This window comes from Pan paniscus, chromosome 10 (assembly GCF_029289425.2).
Source record: "Pan paniscus chromosome 10, NHGRI_mPanPan1-v2.0_pri, whole genome shotgun sequence".
NCBI lineage: Eukaryota > Metazoa > Chordata > Mammalia > Primates > Hominidae > Pan > Pan paniscus.
The window spans coordinates 48,303,885-48,323,803 of NC_073259.2; the positions used below are offsets into that span (position 1 = coordinate 48,303,885).

At 36.1% G+C, this 19,919-nt stretch overlaps 1 protein-coding gene across 1 annotated transcript in view; it reads right to left on the reverse strand.

The window, feature by feature from the left end:
* Nucleotides 1-19,919, reverse strand: part of ARID2 (AT-rich interaction domain 2) — a 181,909-nt gene that overhangs the window by 42,660 nt on the left and 119,330 nt on the right. Inside the window, exons 12-16 of the mRNA XM_003825757.6 lie at nucleotides 16,952-17,033; nucleotides 14,920-15,054; nucleotides 14,114-14,310; nucleotides 10,994-13,854; nucleotides 2,941-3,089 (exon numbers count right to left, since the gene is read on the reverse strand). Coding sequence (XP_003825805.1) covers nucleotides 2,941-3,089; nucleotides 10,994-13,854; nucleotides 14,114-14,310; nucleotides 14,920-15,054; nucleotides 16,952-17,033 — 3,424 coding nt within the window. The remainder of the gene's footprint in view (nucleotides 1-2,940; nucleotides 3,090-10,993; nucleotides 13,855-14,113; nucleotides 14,311-14,919; nucleotides 15,055-16,951; nucleotides 17,034-19,919) is intronic.

Sequence of the window (19,919 nt, forward strand, 5' to 3'; positions counted from 1 at the left end):
GGTGACATAGTGAGACTGTGTCTCAAAAAAAAAAAAAAAAGGGAAAGAAAAAGAAAAAGAAAAAAAAAGGAGAATTATAAATACAAAAAGACTACATAAAGTGTGGTGCCAATACAGAACTAAGAACAGGTTAAATGTATACTCAAAGTCACTTTTAAGTCCTTAAAAGGAAGAGAGCACATAGCTATTTCAACTTTAAATATAAAGCAGTTTACAATAATATATAGGTGAAGAAAATAATTTTAGCTTTAAATCTGATGGAAACAAAGAAAGTTTTCTGGTTTTTTTTTTTTTTTTTAAAAAGAGACAGTGTCTTACTTTATAACCGAGGCTGGAGTGCAATGACGCAATCATAGCTCACTGTAGCCTTGAAGTCCTGGGCTCAAGAGATTCTCTAGTTCTCAGCATCCCGAGTAGCTGGCATTACAGGCTCAAGCCACCATGCCCAGCATAAAATTCTTTACTAGTATTTTTGATATGATATTAAAGAAATTAGAACAGCCACTTAGTGGTCAATGGCTATCATATATATGTTCCTACTTGGAACTGGAACTAAATATGAATAAGAGCCATTTCTCTTTTCATGTCGTTATGCTTGTAGTATCCTAACTTCTCACAGTTTCCTGGACATACAAGGTCCTTTTACACTCCTGTGCTTGCTCTTAACATTCTGACAGGTTTATTTTAGCATGAAAAATTCCTACTCATTCTTTAAGACTCAAGTAAAATGTAATGCTTGTAGTAAAACTCTCCAACCATCTCAAAGTTAAATTGTCCAGTATGTTGCAAACAGCACTATGAAACTATCTTTTTTACAGTACTTACTTATACTGTAATTTATTTGTTTTTTGGTCTGTGTCCCTCAGAACTGGGAGTGATTTTTGTATTTCTATCTTCTGGCACATGCACCCTCGTGGAGGATGCTTAACAAATATTTGCAGACTAAAACTAAACTTATTAGCAATGCAGTAGTGAAAAGCTATGGCTTAAAAAAAATGGCATGCTCTAAGAAGCCCTGTTTAATCTGTCTTGTTTAGAAAAGACTAGCAAGAAAAAGGTAAATCATCAAATTATGTAACACTGATCTATTAGCAAGATGGGAAACTGTCAGACATCTAGGTTCATTAACTCTTCCAGCAACTTATCTTGAAGTAACCTAAACACTTCATCTAAAGCAGTTATGCTTAAACTTCTTTATTTTTATCTTTTTAGACATGAGGTCTCACCATATTGCCCAAGCTAGACTCGAATTCCTAGGTTCAAGCGATCCTCCTGCCTCAGCCTTCCTGGGCAGCTGGGGCTACAGGACTGCACCACTGCGACAAGCTTCGTAAACTTTTTGAAAAGTTAACAAACACCTTTAGCACACTACCCATTCCATCAACTACTATTTGCCATGAAAAAAACAAAAATCTCAAGACAAATGGAGAGAGTAAAATTGGCATGCAGTGAAGAAAGTTTCAAATTAACTTACAAACATACACTAAAAAGAAAGAGATGGTCAAATTAAATGAATGAAGGAAATAATCCTTCAATGAATGAAGGAAACAACCTAAAGGACTGATTCTTAAAGAATTTTTTTGACAAATAGATTTTATACTATGATCAAATACACATATATAGGTCACATATATATAACTGAAAACAATATTTACCCTTGCTAACATGGTGAACTATGATATATTTAATTTTTTCATTGAAAAGAAAAACAAACAAAAACCTACTAAAATGATCCACAGTCCCATTACTGGGTTGAGAGTTACAGTTTGATCATTGCTATCCTATAGATATTTTGCATACTATTAATAATCCCTAGGCTACACAGGCAGCCATAATCATATAAAAAATCTGTATATGAAGTTTACAATAAAGTATAATATCTATATCACAAAAATATGAATAGCAAAGATAGCTTGTAAAAGATATGGTAATTTCTGCTATTAATTATGAAGAGTGAAATGGAATCTTTGATATCTAAAAAATGAACAGTGTTATGTCTATTAAAACAAATGCTGGCAGGGCTTAGTAGCTTACGCTTGTAGTCCCAGCACTTTGGGAGGCCGAGGCCAGAGGGATCACTGGAGGTCAGGAGTTCCAGACTAGCCTGGCCAACGTGGTGAAAAAAAAACCAAAAATTAGCCAGGGATGGTGGCACATGCCTGTAATCCCAGCTACTCAAGAAGCTGAGGCAAAAGAATTGCTTGAACCTAGGAGGTGGAGGTTGCAGTGAGTGGAGATAGCGCCACTGCACTCCAGCCTGAACAACAGAGCGAGACTCTGTTTCCAAAAAAAAAAAAAAAAAAAAAAAAGACAAATGCCTTAGTCCTAGACCTCTAAAAAAATGACTCAAGGCAAAAGGTCTTACCTAAGTACTGTCAAAGGAATTAAGATTTTTATTTTAACCAACATTCTTTTCAAGTTTTCCTTCAAGTCTAAGAAAGGTTTATTTCAAAAGTTCATCTTAATTAAATTGTAAGATGGTATGGCTTTAAAAATAATTTTCATAGGTATCCACCCCAAACTCAAATTCAAGACAAGTCATTCTCTTTCTAGCACATTATTACTTCTAACTTTCTACTATATGGAAATACTATAGCTGCCACTAAGTTCAAGCCACTTAAAAACAACAACAACAACAAAAAAAACCTTTTAACAGCCAAATATATAATTAAATTCTTAATTGATTTTCTTTACTGAAAACAAATATTGAACCATATTCTCTACAACATACCATTAAGCAATGAAGTTCTTTCCGTCACTTATATATAAATTTCTTAGTTTAGGTCCACATAATGGATCATAAATATAACTCTTGTAGTTTCGCTAAAGTTAGTGGTTCTAAAGGAAAATTTTCATGAAACTATAGATGACAGAAACTTAAATATAAAAGCATTCCAAAACAAAGAATACTTTTATATATCAAATAAAATTGCCATTTACTTTTTACAAGACTGCCACAGACACATGAAGTTCTGTCCAGGTTTTCTCATTGGATCTCCAGGCTGACTGGATCCACTGAATGGAGAAGGCTGAGAACTGTTAGGCTGGCCCTGCACTTGTACAGCTGGTGAAGGTGGCATAGGAGTGTTCTGTGAAAAAGAACAAATGCAGAGTTTGTGACATGACACTGAAAAAATTCATATTTTATAGTATAGTCTTATAAATTTGATTATGTTGTTATGCATTTCTACCATAAAACTTACATTTTATAATTTTAAGCTTATGATTACCTTTAAAATCTTTAAAAATTATTTTTATAGAAATATTTAGAAAGTTTATTTTATTTAATATAAAACCACAAAGGTAATACCACATTGTTATTACCACTATAAAATATATATTATTTAAAATAAAGATTTTTAGGATGAAACAATACAATTGTAGATTTAAATGAGAAATAAATATACTATAAATGTACCCATTGGATTTACTTATGTGAATTCTTCACAAGAACAGATCAACTGCAAGTTACTACTTTTTTGTATGTTTACTTTTAGATTTTCTAAAGAATATAATGTGAAACAATATGGTAAAAAGCAATGAAAATTTTAGATAGCAAAAATGATGTAACCATATGTATAAAATATGATATTAACTAATTTGCAGTAAGCTGCTTAACAATTTTAGATTTTGAAGTTGCTCAATTATGTATTTTTCTTATTTTTAGAGATAGCGTCGGTCTTGTTCTGTTGCCTGGGCAGGTTACAGAGGCATAATCAGAGCTCACTATAATCTCAAATTACTGGCCTCAAGCCATCCTCCCCCTTTGGCCTCCCAAAGTGCTGGCATTACAGGTATGAGCTGCCACATCCAGCCTCCAGTCTAATTATATCTTTTGTTATTTATGTAAGAATTCTAGGCTGGGCACGCTGGTTCATGCCTGTAATCCTAGCACTTTGGGAGGCCCAGGGGGGTGGATCACCTGAGGTCAGGAGTTTGAGACCAACCTGGCCAACATGGCGAAACCCCATCTCTACTAAAAACAAAAATTAGCCAGGCGTGGTGGCAGGCGCCTGTAATCCCAGCTACTTGGGAGGCTGAGGCAGGAGAATCACTTGAACCCGGGAGGCAGAGGTTGCAGTGAGCTGAGATCGCTCCACTTCACTCCAGCCTGGGTGAAAGAGGAGACTCTGTCTCAAAAGAAAAAATAATAATTCTAATTGTAGGCATAAAGTCTTTTAAATATATCCTATAATTTTTTTCTTTTAGATCCCATCCCTTTCTCTTGGAAAAAACACTAATAATCAAAATGTACCTTAAATCAAATTTAGACAATATATTTTCTTGAAATACCACAAAGGGAAAAATTAATGTTAAATTTCTTATAGAAATGGTAGTACATTATTTTTGAAGAACTGCTTAAAGGCAGTAAATTAAAACTCTGGGAAAACATTGAATATACTTGTTCATTTATAAGGTAATGCAGTCGTGCATCACTTAATAACAGGAATATGTTTGAGAAATGGGTCGTTAGGTGACCCATTTCATTGTTCTGTGAATGCCATACGGTGTACTTCCACAAACCTAGATGATATAGCCTACTATATACCTAGGCTATATGGAATAGCCTGTTGCTCCTAGGCTAAAAATCTGTATAGCATGTTACTGTACCGAATACTATAGGCAACCGTAACACAATGGTTAAGTATTTGTGTATCAAAACATAGAAAAGGTACAGTGAAAACAATATTATAATCTTATGAGACTATTGTTGTATTATGTGGTCCATCCTTGACAGAAATGTCCTTAAGTAGCACATGACTGTACTGGCAATAGGTGGGAAAGCAGTAAGCTAAAATTGCTGAGAACTTAGATTAAAAGCCACAGTAATTTTCTTTAGAAAAAAACAGATAAATCACAAACATACAAGGCTACTATGACATACAAATGAAAGAAGGAAGAGAATAACATGTTGAAAGACAAAGTTGTCAGAAATGGGAAGTCATAAGAACTTTTGAGTTCTAAGCTCTCAGGGAAAAATCTACTTCGAGACTGACATTTCTGTAATAGGTTCCCATTCTTAAGATTTTACAATAAGAAAACATACACATGCACCAAAAACATTTTAGGGCCGTAGAGACATCACAAATAGGATGAGGATTTTCCAGCTTGACAGATCAGGACTCACACTTTCAATCTGATTTTTAACTAGCCATGTGATCTTGGGCTACCTACTTAACCTCTCTGATCCTCAGTTTTCTCATCTGTAAAGTGTAAGTAATAAAAACTAACTTATGAGATGATGGGAAGACTAGAGAAACTATAAATGAGAAGCCTAGCTCAAGAGTCTCAATAAATGTCAATAATAGGAAACCGTATTTCAGAGGAAAGATGATCGGTTTAGTTTGGGAATAATGACAGATGAACGAACTAAAAATGTCTATCAATAGAAATTAATGTTGGAAAAATAAATCTGAAAACCATTCACCTGCAAATTCTAAAAGCCATAGAACTCTGATGGTGAGAAAGTGGAATGGGAGGAGGGTTTAAAGAGCAAGGAAAGTATAAAAGGAAAGTTTCTTTCTTTTTTTTAGATAGGGTTTTGCTCTGTCACCCAGGCTGGAGTGCAATGGCGTGATCACAGTTCACTGCAGCCTTGAACTCCTGGGCTCATGCAATCTTCCTACCTCAGCCTCCTGAGTAGCTGTATCTTCTATGGTTGAGATAAACAGGATGGTGAATAAACCGGACACCATGACACCTAAAACCATACTGAAGAAACTGGGAAAGAGTATTCTAAAGAAGAGGTGAGAAGGAAAGACACTTTCAAAACCTTGTAAGGAACAAGAATTGTATTTACTCTGAATGTGATATAAAAGAGATACCTCTAGCTAGGCCAGGCACGGTGGCTCATGCCTATAATCCCAGCACTTTGGGAGGCCAAGGCAGAAGGATCACTTGAGCCCAGGAGTTTGAGATCAGCCTGGGCAACATGGCAAAACCTGGTCTCTACAGAAAATACAAAAATCAGACAGGTGTGGTAGTGTGCACCTGTAGTGCCAGCCACTCGGGAGGCTGAAGAAGGAGGATTGCTTAAGCCCAAGAGGCAGAGGTTGCAGTGAGCCAAGAGTGCGCCACTGCACTCCAGCCTAGGCAACAGAGTGAGGCTCTGTATTAAAAAAAAAAGAGAGAGAGGGAGAGAGAGAGAGATGCATTTAGCTAAATGTGTAAGTCTTCAGAGAAGAGAATTAAGACAGTAATAGAAATCACTGGAAAAGAGATTTTTGTGAATGTGGACAATTCACTTCAACTCTTAAAAGTAGGAGTTTTGGCCAAGATAATATCAGAGACCCTTCAGCTCTAACATTTCCTCATTTTCTTAAATTACCAAGTTTTTTCCTCTTATTAAGTATAAATTTAGATCATCAATACATGCCAACACTGCTTTATAAGAACACATTAAAATACAAACAAAAAAGTTATGTAATACTTTTCTTAGTTTTTATAATGTGCTATTGGTCTACAAATCTGAGTGGCAGTACTCTTAGAAAAACAGAAATGATATTCTTGTAGCTCTTGCTAAACTGTTCTTTTATGGCTACAACTAAATGCTGCCCCCGCCTGAGGCTACCAATCTATTTTCTGATGGGTTGAGTAACTTTCTCAAGCTCTTTACCAGTAAGATACCAATATTCCATGTTACACAGTACCATTATTAGGAATGATTTACACTCTGAATTGAGGCAAGGCATATGTTAAATATCTTAAATATGTATATCCTTAAACTATTTTTATGTATAAGAATTTGGCATGTTATCAGATTATGGGATTAACAGATAATTAACAGATTATGTTCAACATGTATTTTGTATGATCCTGAAAAAAAACCAAGTCTTATGTTAAGTTTTTGTATCTAAGTTTCTTTCATTTTATAAATTCTTTTTTATTTTTAGTATGCCATTTAGCAAATATGTTTCCAACAGATACCAATTCATGAACAGTGGAACAGGGCAGGGCTTCTGGAAATAGTATTCTATAAATTGTGCTTCAACTTGCAAGTATTACATTTGAAATAAGCAGTTACCAATAAAGAAATGTGCCTTGAAGTAGGTACAGTTTATTTTATATTTATATAAACTACCCAGCTAAATACTAAATATAAAAATCAATGGGTATATCATTTACTTTCACATAGATTCTTTTTACTTGTTGCTATTTTTTCTGTAATAAAATTAATATAGCTGATTAATGGAGGTTGGAAGAAACAAAACTGAGAAGAAAAAAATGAATTACAATGGCATTAGAAAGGATTACTTGTTGCTCCTTCTTGGCAAGGAGACTTCCCTGTGCTCTTTCCAGCCCTGGGCATTCTGCAAGTCTGGAAATCCCTTATCAGGGTGCAAGTACTTCCTTAACATCCCTAGATCCCTTGAAATTGTAAAATAACAAGGTTTCTCCAAAAAAAATCACAATTAAAATCCTCTATTTTGTCTACTCCTTTAAGCTACCAATTCAAATAGTGAATAAAATGGTATTAAACCAAGGTCTAACATGCAACTTTAAAGAGTATATAAAGAAATTTAGCCGGGCATGGTGGCTTATGCCTGTAATCCCAGCACTCTGGGAGGCCGAGGTGGGCGGATCACGAGGTCAGGAGCTTGAGACCAGCCTGACCAACATGGTGAAACCCAGTCTCTATTAAAAATACAAAAATCAGCCAGGCATGGTGGCCTGTAATTCCAGTTACTCAGGAGGCTGAGGTGGAAGAATCGCTTGAACCCGGGAGGTAGAGGTTGCAGTGAGCTGAGATCATGCCACCGCACTCCAGCCTACGCAACAGAGCGAGACTCTGTCTCAAAAAAAAAAAAAAGAAAAAAAAAGAAAAGAAGAAAGAAAAAGAGTACATAAAGAAATTTAAGCCAGGTCTGTTGGTTCACACCCATAATCTCAGCACTTTGGGAGGCCAAGGCGGGGGGATCACTCAAGTCTACTAGGAGTTTAAGACCAGCCTGGGCAACATAGGGAGATCCCAACTCTACAAAAATAAAACATAAAACAAATTAGCTGGGCATGGCAGTAATGCCTGTGCTCCCAGCTACAGTCTTGGGAGGCTGAGGTGGAAGGATTACTTGAGCCAAGGAGGTCGAGGCTGCAGTGAGCTGTGATTGCACTACTGCACTCTAGCCTGGTCAACAGAGTAAGCCCCTGTCTTCCCCACCCAAAAAAGAAAGAAATTAAAAGGATGGGGGCAATAATGGTTATGGCTTTCTGTTAATTAGCATGCTTTTCAGAAGGCCCAACAGCCTTCTCTTCAAAAGAAACTTATAACGCCATCTTGAACAGTTAATTTTTTTGGCTGTTAAAAATATTTAGCCCCAATAGGTACTTCATCATCTATATAAAGATAAAGCATACCTTCCCCATTACTAACTGCCCATATATGTAGCAGGCACTGGGCTAAGTGCTATATATAAGAATGCTGTTTTTGTTATACTCATTCTCATAGACATCATGTATGCTACATCTCTTTTTCCTTGCAAAGTTTTAAATTTCTATAAGACAACCAAATATCAGTTTTAGAAATAAAGAATGTACCTATTTTAAATAAACTACATCCTTTGTGAGAATGTAAGAAAGTTTAATACAGATTTTTCAGATTAGGAACAAAATGTATTGATTTTTTGGCCTGAATTAACTACATATATGTCCAATGTGCTAAGTAAAGCATTTTAGCATTAATGTCCTAAAATTATCATTTAGTAGAACATCTCATAACACCACAGCTCAAATAACCAATGAGTTTTAGCAATAATGTCCTAAAATGATCATTTAATAGAACATCCTCTAACACAACAGCTCAAATAATCAATATGTTAGATTAAAAAAAGGCTCTCTAGAGCTTTATAGAGAAATATTCTAGAACAGTGGAGAGAAGAAAGGTTAATGGGTTAAGAGCATGAGTTTTGGTTTCAGACAAACCCAGGCTTCTGTCCTGGTACCACCTTATATTAGTTGGTAACCTTGGGCAAGTTACTAGCCATCTTGAGTCCTCATCTTTATAATAATTTTTACCTAATAAGGTTGTGTGAGGATTAAATGAGAAACTGCTTTAGTATAAAGTCCCTATGACATGTCCTCGTCTTAGCTAGTATTATTGTTCATTCTTTGTAATTGTGATATTACTGACTACAACCACATTGGAAGATTAAGGGTACAAAAAATGAGTGTTGGTGAAACAATTCCATAATGATGGAGATGGAGTTTTTCTCTAATTTGGCTTGGTCTGTTGTAACTATTTAGGATTGTAAAGGTCTCTAAGAGGAATAACAGGCACATAATCAAGGTGAAGTGGGAAATTATTAAATATAAGAGAAAGAACCTAACTATGGAATATCTACTATATACTCCACATTGCACTAATTAAAAAATTGTGTTTAAGTGGAAAGCTCAACATGTGGAAGCTTGAATAAAAATGATACAGTATTTTCCATCAATAACTCAGGATTAATTATTGCCATGTATATAACATCCCTCAAAGCAGAAGTCTCCAACCTTTTTGGCACCAGGGACCGGTTTCATGGAGGACAATTTTTCCACAGACCAGGGAGTGAGGAGATGGTTTTGGGGTGATACAAGCGCATTACATTTATTAAGCACTTTATTTCTATTATTACACTGTAATATATAATGAAATAATTATACAACTTGCCATAATGTAGAATCATTGGGGGCTCTGAGCTTGTTTTCCTGCAACTTGACAGTCCCATCTGGGGAATGGGAGACAGTGACCGATCATCAGGCGTTAGATTCTCCTAAGGAGCGTGCAACCTAGATCCTTCGCATGCACAGTTCACGATAGGGCTTGTGGTCCTACGAGAATCTAATGCTGCCACTGATCTGACAGGAGACAGAGCTCAGGATATAATGTGAGTGATGGGAAGCGGCTATAAGTAAATACAGATGAAGCTTCACTCGCTCACCTGCCGCTCACCTCCGGCTGTGTGGCCCAGTTCCTAAAGGGCCATGGACTGGTACCTGTCAGTTATTCTACTAGTTCTGAAGCAAGGGGCTCTTCCTTTTGTTCTTGTACTTTCCATTTGGCTATTGCCCACACCTAGATTTGGCACTAATGCCAACAATAGCCATATATCTGCTGTCATCACCGTAACCATACAGAAGAAGCCCAAGCCAGAACTGTGTCAGCAGAGTTGGCAGTAGTCATAGAAGGTTCTGGCTATGTAGGAATTAGGAAGAACAGGGTGAAAGAAAAGTGATCCAGGAAACAGGTGGTGACGACTGTTAAGAGAATCCATGATTTCAGTGGAAAGAGCATATAAGATTGTCCTTAAAATCTTCATAGCCTGATTGGACCCTCAACTTGGTAGTGCTGATTTTAGAAAATACTTGTATTTACTAAGGCATGCAGAGATGGAATCTTAGGCATTAAAAAGGGAATAGCAGGAATAGGACAGTAAAGCAAAGGAGTAAGAAACAGAAAAGAATATCAGAATATCTGAAACAAATTGAAATTACAATAAATAATACTTTTTAACACTAAAGGAGACTAATGCAATACATAAATACAAAAAGAATACGACTGATAAAGTTATTACAAGATTCATCCTTATTACAACAGTACTGTTAAAGAGGCAACAAAAACACACTCAGGTCAAAATCAAATACAGAAATCCCCATTTAGAGTACTCTTAGGACCCCCATTCCCCCCAACACTTGTGCAGTAAACTCAAAAAGGAGATTAAGATACATTTTTTAAATTCTCCAAAAGATGTCAGATTAGCAACTGCTTCTCTACCTTGGGCCTACAAAATTATTAATTTGGATCTATAACAAAATTGAAAGATTCTTTAAATCATGTGCTAAAATTGAAAACTAATATTACAAAACCAGAGAAAAAGAAAAGGACAGGTTGGATACAAGTGAGCTGATACAGTAACTTTTCAAGATGAGACATGGAAAACAGTGCATTTCCCTCTAAAATCGTATTTACAGATCAGAAATTTTATAAGAGAAATGTGATCATGGAATAACTTACCTGCGGGACCACATTCTGTACATATGTTGGTGGATGCTGTTGCTTTTGCTGAACAGCACTTTCTATTGCTACTTTAGCTACAGTGCTTGGATCTGCTCCTGCTGGCACAGCAACCATTGTTGCGCTGCAGCCAGCATTGTTGGGGTCACTGATTGTAACAATTCTAACTCCTACTTTATTTGGAATTCCTGCGACTGTTTCCCTATCAGTATCCTCTGCTGGCCTCTTTACAGTTTTGCATTCTGCTGTGCCATTTGTAGACCGAACGTCAGATGATAGGGCAGGAGAATGGGATACTTTTGATCCTGAGTCGGGAACTGCTATGATTTGATGTCCCTGTATAACAGAGGTTGTAGAATGTGGTGAGACAACTACACTTGGGCGTTGCTGAGGCACATCTGAATTCAAACTTGAAGCTAGAGGTCCATTAAGCAAATCAGTACCACTAAATTGCTGTGTTGCCGCATTTGAAGCCTCCTGTATACTGCTCACAGATGAACCACCCAAAGTTAATACAGGTCCATTAGAAATTCTTTCTAGTTGATCACCTTTGGCAGTATCTTGCTGAGTGATATCTAAAGTCCCTTGTGGTTCCATTGGAGATAACTCACCATTTCCTACATGATTGGAAGTTTTATGATTTGGAATGTTTTTGCTTAAATGAGAACCATCTCCTTTATCAAAATCACAGATTCCATTAACTAGCGGTTTTTTCAAATCACTTTTGATATCTTGCATGTCTATTTGTTCTGAGTTCTGTTTCCCAGATGCTCCATTCTCACCTAATTCCAATGATGGCCCATTACTGATTAGTGAGCACTGATTAGTCTCACTTTGAATTTTCCCTGAGTTTGAAGGAGGTAGACTTGAGTCACTGTACTTTCTCCCATTTAAAAGACTTCCCACATGCATTTCATTTTCCTTTGTATCCCCATTGCTGGTGTTTGTGGCTCCTCGTCGGCAGGACGGGTTCTCCATGACTTCAATTTTACGTTCATGAACGTGTAAACCTGTTGCTTCCTTTGCTTCCTCCTCCTTTTGGCAAATTATTTTATCACCTTTGAATGGGGGAGTAGCAGTAGTACATGATGATTGTCCAGCAGGAGATGCTTGAGTGGCTGGAAGCGTTTGTACTGGAAGTCCAACTCCTGTCTGCGTTCCGCTCATGGTAATTCCTGCTGGAGCAATGAGCTGAGTTGCATTTCCCTGACTCACAGTTGCAGTTGCAAAACTCGTATTTGGCACAACTGTTATGGTTACCTGGTTGCCAGAAGTCCCTTGGAAAATGGTTGCTGGGCTATTTGAGATCAGTGGACCTGGCAATATTTGTAAGTTCGAAATGGGCACAGTTTGTACTCCCCCTGAGGGTGGCATTGCACTTGGGACCAACTGAACATTTTGCTGCCCAACCAATAGCTGCTGAGCTGGAGTCTGCCCCTGCACTCCAAAACCTGCGGCTTGGTTACTGGCCACCTGATAGACCACCTGAGGGCTAGGAGCTCTTGCATTATTAGGGGGAGGAATCTGTGGAGCTGGGAGAATAAGCTTACCACCTGGTGTTGAAGGACCACGTTTCGGAAGCAGAAGCTGTTTAATCAGACTCGACTCACCAGAGGCAGGCTGACCAACTCCTGCATTCGACTGCTGAGGTTGAACTTGCATCTGTACTTGTTGGGGCTGCTGAACTTGTACTTGTACCTGCTGTGGTGGGGGTGCTGGTGAATGTTGCTGCTGTTGCTGCCTTTTCACAGATAACATTTGACTGACAGTAGGAGGTGGTCCCTGTGATTGAGGGGTAGAAGACGACGACATGGCAGTAGGGACTTGGTTATTAGTAGCTGGGACAGGTGATGGTGAAGAAGATGGAGTTATGTTAGGCTGTCCAGTTAGCTGAACTGTCTGACCAGCTGGAAGAGCTGCTGGATTAGCAAGAACAATTTGGTGAATGGCTGGTGCATAAGTTTGACCTTGTTGAGCTGGCTGGCTTACAATCACTACGCTTTGTTGGGTTGGCTGCTGTGGTTGTTGAATAGGCTGCTGTACCACTGTAGATGAAACTTGCTGAGAAGGGAGAGGTTTTGGTGCAATGTTCTGAAACCCTACCCTTGAGGCTTGTGGACTTGGGACACCAGCAATAGTAACCATTTGTCCTGTAGCTACCTGAAAATTCTGTACTGAAGTTGCTGAGACAATATTGGATGCAGAAGTTGTTACATACTGTGGGGGTGCTATGATAACAGTATCTTGTGACTGGCTACCAGCTGATGTCTGTTGAGATGAAGTTTGCACAGGTTGGGGTGATGTGGTGATTAACTGTTGACCCTGTGAAACTGTAGAAGTACATGCTGGTATGTTCTGTACTCTGCCAAACATATGACTCTGTGGGACAGCTTGTTGAATTACTGTAACAGGAGTGCCTGAAGGGATCTGTCCTGGTACCACTGTGTGTAATGGAGACTGCTGTGGAATTACAGATGGATGGTGAAGCAATGTCTGAGAATTCACAACTGTAACAGGTTGTGGCCCTGTACTATGATTCTGAACAACAGAACTCTGTGGAGGTCCTCCTCCAACAGCAATACTAACAGGAACGCCTGTCTGGGGTATGGAATTCTGGATAACTGTAGCCTTAACAACTTCGCAAGGAATTGGAGCTTTACTTTGAATGACAGTCACTGGAGCATTTTGTTGCTGGTGGGTATGAGGTGAAGGATTTTGTGGAATTCTTGAAACAGTTTGTGCCACAGTATGAACACCTTGTACAGGAAAAGACATTTGTGTTGCAGTCAGATTTGAAGATTGGTTGGTAACAGGAGTCCTCTGAAAATGGTTTCCTATGGTTTGTGATCCATGAGGGATTCCTGAAAATATGAAGAAAACGTCAAAATTCCAAATGAAATGACTGAAAATCCCAAGTAGGAATTATTTTACTTAAGAGAAAATAGTTTTAAGAAATTAACATCTAACAATTTTGAATCATATGAATATGGTAATAGACCAAGTAAGAAAATGCTACTGGAGACACAAAAGTTATACATTTAAAATGCATAGAATATATATTTTTCATTCAGTTTTATTATTAAATCAGTAATACTTTAAAAATACAATAAAAATTAACACCTGCAGGTGAAGGAGCAGGAGATACATCAGGAACAGAATCAACACGAACAACAGAAGTAGAAACTGGTTGCTGCTGATAGTACATCTGAATGGGAAGTGGTATAGCCCTCCGTTTTACTCCTACCACATGAATATGTGCCTGCCCATTGTTACTGGAATCCTCCACTCTCTTCACTGTATGATTTGGAAAGACCGTTCTGTAAAGTACATACATAATCAGTAAGTTTTGATAACTATCACATTGACTTCTAACATTATGTTTACATGAACAACAGCAGTATGTTTACTGTTGCTTATGTATGAACCAGTATGACTCATAGTTATATTCTGCAAGGATGGAAAGCAAAGAAATATAAAAGATTAATCATCCCATTTAAAACATCATTATTTATTAACAATGTCGCTGGGTTTTAAACAATTCCACCCACATATAACTAATAAAAGATACCTATTTTTATGTACTTTGCAAAATATCAAAAAGTCTTTGTATTTGAAGATAATAATATTATATTCTATTATTCAAGATTAAAAAGATATAGTCATGTCTTTAACATGTAAAAGTAGGTAGGAAAAAGAAAGTAAACTTCATTTCTTTGATAAATCTCATAATGTTCCAACACAAACACTAGATATGATTTCTGAAACTGCTTTTTATTTAAACCTCCACCACACTATAACCTATCCATACGAAACTTCTAGTAGTAGAAATATTTAAAACTAGATAAGATATTTGGTATTTTCTTTAAAGAGCAAGAGATGTTGTAAGTGACGTAAATGGACTTTATTTAAAGAACTATGGATCCTACCTAAGACATTTATAAAATCCAGTTGATGTTAGGATTCCACCACGAGCTAATTTACTGCAAGTCGAGAGGTATTCAGAATACATTTCTGCTCGAGAAACAGAACAATCTGGATTTACTTCAAAATGAGCATTTAGCCTAAAAGAGGAGAAAAATTAAGCATTATACAATATACTCTAGGAAACTCCATATTTAAATATACTAAAGCCATGTGGAGGCAATGTGTTAAAACTAATAATTATACCTACTAATCAAATTTCACTGACTCATACGTTAGTAGCAAAAATATATGCTAAATTTTAGATTAAATCAATAGATTAACATGCTTATTTTAGTATTAAAAATGACACTGATAACAAATATAAAAACTATGTTCACATCCCAATGAGAGCAGGGTTGGTCTGCTGACAACAAATATTCTATAAGAAATAGTTTTATTTAGTGAATATCTATTCGGCATCCTGTCTTGTAATAATCATAACATAAAACAAGTTCCCAATTACGTGCTATTTGCATTGTAGCTGAAGAAAATGGGGGAAACTGAACTAAGGTTAAACTTTTCTTGGCTCTCGGATCAAATTCCTTCAGAAAAAACTTACCCAAGCTTTTCAGCTACTTCTTAAAACAATGACACTTTCCATGCTGCACACTCCCATTTCCCCATTTCAAAACAGTTTTAATTTGTAATCCATTACAAACTAATTCAAACCTCATTTTGTCTTTTTCTTAAAATGACCTTTACCTATAAATTGGGATTGGAGGCCTAATTACCCTGATAGGCTCTTTCCATAACTCACTATGTATAATAGGCTAAACTTAGTTTTTCTGAAAAACGAAATCAAATAGTAATTATGATTTTAAAAAAAACTGTAAAATGATTCTCTTCCCCCTCTCCAAGAAATAGCAGAAACGTGCAACTGGGATTTATAAGACCAAATCTATGCTTAACACATACACATTTTATAGTGGTTATGGTGTGTATTCTTTCCAACTTTCATAATCCTGTCTGTACTAAATTTCAAAAAGACTAGATATAAAAACTTCATTTTGGTTGCAATGTAGAAGACAAACAACATTTCCAAATATTACTGGAAAAGATTCAAGTGTAAGGGGCCAATGTGTAAAAATATAGAAGGTGAGGAAAAAGCAAACAATTAGAGATATTTACAACCATAAACCCGATTTAAGCAAAGTAGAAAAGTCTGGAGACAACTGTCATAGGAACAAAAATATGTATTGAAAGCACCAAAAATACGGAACAAAGAGTGACAGGAGCATGAAATGGGAGACAAATAATGTTAGTGAATGGCAGAAAAGTGATCAAGAAATTTTTAAAGTGATATATCATTGGAAAGTGATTGTGTAATTCAATCTGTTAATCTCCTGAAGAATTTAAGCCGAACTTCATACTAATGTTGAGGCAACTATCCATAACAAGTGAAATTTTTAAAACTCTTCATTTGCTTTTTTTCAGAAAGTGGTGCAGATAGGACTACACAATCTTTTCAAGGAAATATTATTGTCAAGCTGCTTATTTCTGTTCTATCATTTGATTAATGTCCGTCTACTATTACACACCCAAAAATTATTAATGAATAAGAAGTTTTGTTTTAGATGGAAGAGAAGAGACATTTTAAAACACCTGCCTTTATTTTCTTAAGGTCAGTCCAATTCAGTTTTAACAAAATGTTAATTTTAGAAGAACAAATTTTGTAACCTGACAAACTGTACTTTCTACAAAGTGAAAGATAACTTTTTAACACAAATTTTACTCTGAAAAAAGTTAAATGGTGTAATTTAATGACATTCTAGTCATACTATTTTAATTCTGAAAATTCTGATGAATATTTTTCTTTCAAATTATTCCAATATACAAGGGGATTTTAAAGTGTCCTTTCTTTGTGTAAATGATATTCTACTCTAACTAAAAAGCAATACAGAATAAAACATTCTGGATGTCTGTAGAATACATTTCCTTTTTTTCTTTGCTTTACTCCTCCCAAGGATAAATCCTTAATAGAAATAAACCACTTACCACTGACAAGCAAACTTCTCACTATCTATTTCCACTATTCCTGGAGGTGGAGCAACATGCTGTGCTACAACTGCTCTGGAAGCTAAAGAAAAAAATACATTAGCTACATCATTTCTTAAAAGTTAGTCACTATTTGCCATACTTTTTTTAATGGATATTGAACCCATTAACACAATGAATACCTTTTTAAAAGGTGTATAAACATATGAAAGTATACACATTTGAGAACAAACCTAATATATAATGGAGCACATATCATACCAGGCACTGTCTTAGAGGATTCATATGAACTATTTTGTTTAACCTCACAATCATTCAAATAATAACAATTAATATGGATGATTTAGTTAATATAACCTCTGTTATTCCCATGGGCAAGACACTGAACTAAATACTTTACAATATCTGCTTACTTAATTCTTCTGTGAGGTAGGTACGGATAAGAAAACTGAGACTCAAAGTGATTTAAAAAACTGGCCCAGGGTCATACAGTTCAACACGTAAGTTGAGCATCTTTCAGTTTAGCTACGGAAGCAGAATGCAGCCGAAATTATGGCTTCACTCCCTAATTTAAAAGATTAATAACTCTGTAAGTGGCATATATAAAATTTTTGGAATACAGTGAACAAAAGCTGAACTAATTTAAAGTCCCATATTCAAAAAAGGATTTCCATAATTTTTCTGGGGAAGAAAAAAAGAAGATATCTGTTGTAATAATAAATTTGAATTATACTTTTTTCCTGAAAGAGGCAACCTGGTTGTATACAAATGTACTAGCTATTAATCTTAAGACACATACTTTCTAAAGTTTCATCTATGAAATATTCTAAAAGTTTCAAGGTCAATGAATAAATGAGTAAATCACCTATTATTTTCTAACATGTTGAAGAGATCTGTAGAAAAATGATGTATGTTACCTTTTCTTCTCCCCTATGTTATACAAAGGAACTAAGGAAAACATGAAAAGTATAAAGTCATATTATAAATTATAAGTCTGAATCATATATTTGTGAATAAAAATTAATTATCCTTTTTTCACTATTGATCAGCATTACTTTGTAGGTTTTTAGAAAACTTGCTATGTGACACGGCAATGTAGTTTTTAAGCACACAGATTATACACAATTTTTTTCAGATGATATTTTAGCAAAGCTTCTCAGAACCCTCAAACAGAACAAATGCATTTTAAAATTATTGGAACTAGGCAAGCTCCATAGTACAGCCAAATGTGTGAATGATCTGAGGCAATCATAACCTTTGATGAATGCCCCATGCTTTCTTTGAGGTAACAGCTAATTGTAGCCACTTAATAAACATATACTCTGTATAAATCCATTTATATTTACATTATATATTTTAATCTTTTAAGTCTAAGTTTAATTATACCTATTTTACAGATCAGAAAACTAAAGCTCAGAGATTAAGTTCACCCAGGAACACGGTGGAGATAGCAGAGCTGGGTATACTTGGAAGGACTTCTTTTAAAAGTGTTGGATTTGAATCCAGGTCTGTCACATTTTAGAGGCCATACTATTATATGCTCCTTGAGATAATGCAACAGTTAGAACAAAAATAATTTTTCCTGTTGGCAATCCTAGCTTATCTTTTCTTCCCCTTCTAAGTTGACGATATTAATACAGAAAATACTTTCTAGGGCCTGAAACTGTGTAGAAATCTTCCTCCCTTTATCATCTCTACTATGAAAGAGTATACCCTACTTAGACTGAAATTTCCTGAATGAATTAGCAATCAATTTCATGAAACACTAGAAATTACACTGAAATCATGAGAAGTCTTTATAAACAATGTAGAAAGAAGAATAAAATCACAAATGGGAATTTAAACTGGAAACATAATTACTATAAAAAGTAGCCACAAACTGAGGAGCACTGCCCTCAGGATACCTGAAGACATTCTAAATGAAGGTGCTTATATTTTAAATCAATTTCCAGATACTCAACTTTCTTATGTATTCTTCCTAAAACTGCTTTGCATGAGAATATCACCTCCTCTTTGATAATTGTTTTTCTCTCATTTTGGAATCAAATGACTTAATTCTCACCCATCTTTGATAGCTCTGCAGGATTATGCATTATGGTTAAATGCATAAATCCAGAGCCAGAGAATTCCATCACTCACTAGCTAGCTGTGAAACTACGAGCAAAATAACTCTGTCCATACAATGGAGGAAAGTAACAGTACACTAACCTCGTATGTTGCTATAAGGATTAGATTATGTGCAAGTCACTTAAAATAATGCCTAGCACAAAGTAAGCACTATATAAACGCTAGCTACTATTATTATTGTTATAGTGTAACGTGGAACACTAAAGAGAGAATTAGAAACATTAGTATCCATGAAGCCTCTTAACCAAGGTATTATTGGTATAGCTTCCTGTCAATACCAGTATTTTACATATTACAATTGAGGGCAAAGTTGGGCATTAGAAATTGGATATTCTGGCCCCTTGGTTTGTTCTAAATTCAGATAAATTGTAGAGTAATGATAATTCTGCTTAATGCCCTTGCCTCCTTAACTACTGTCAAAGAATGCATTACTTCTTAGGCAGAATCCTGTGTAAACAAAGTACAGAAAATATTTTAAAGAAATATCAAAGGTGGGCCAGGCACGGTGGCTCATGCCTGTAATTCCAGCACTTTGGGAGGCCGAAGTGGGTGAATTGCTTGATCCCAGGAGTTTGAGACTGCCTGGGCAACATAGTGAAACCCCGTCCTTAGCCAGACTTGGTGGCATGTACTTGTAGTACCAACTACTCAGGAGCCTGAGGTAGGGGGATCGATTGAGCTCCCGAGGTCAACGCTACAGTGAGCCAGGTTCTGATGGCGCCCCTGCACTGCAGTCTGGGTGACCGAGTGAGACCCTTTCTCAAAAAAAAGAAAGAGAGAAAGAAAGAAAAAGTATAGAAGGTGGTGGTATTTTATTTCATTCAGATTACGAACTCATGGC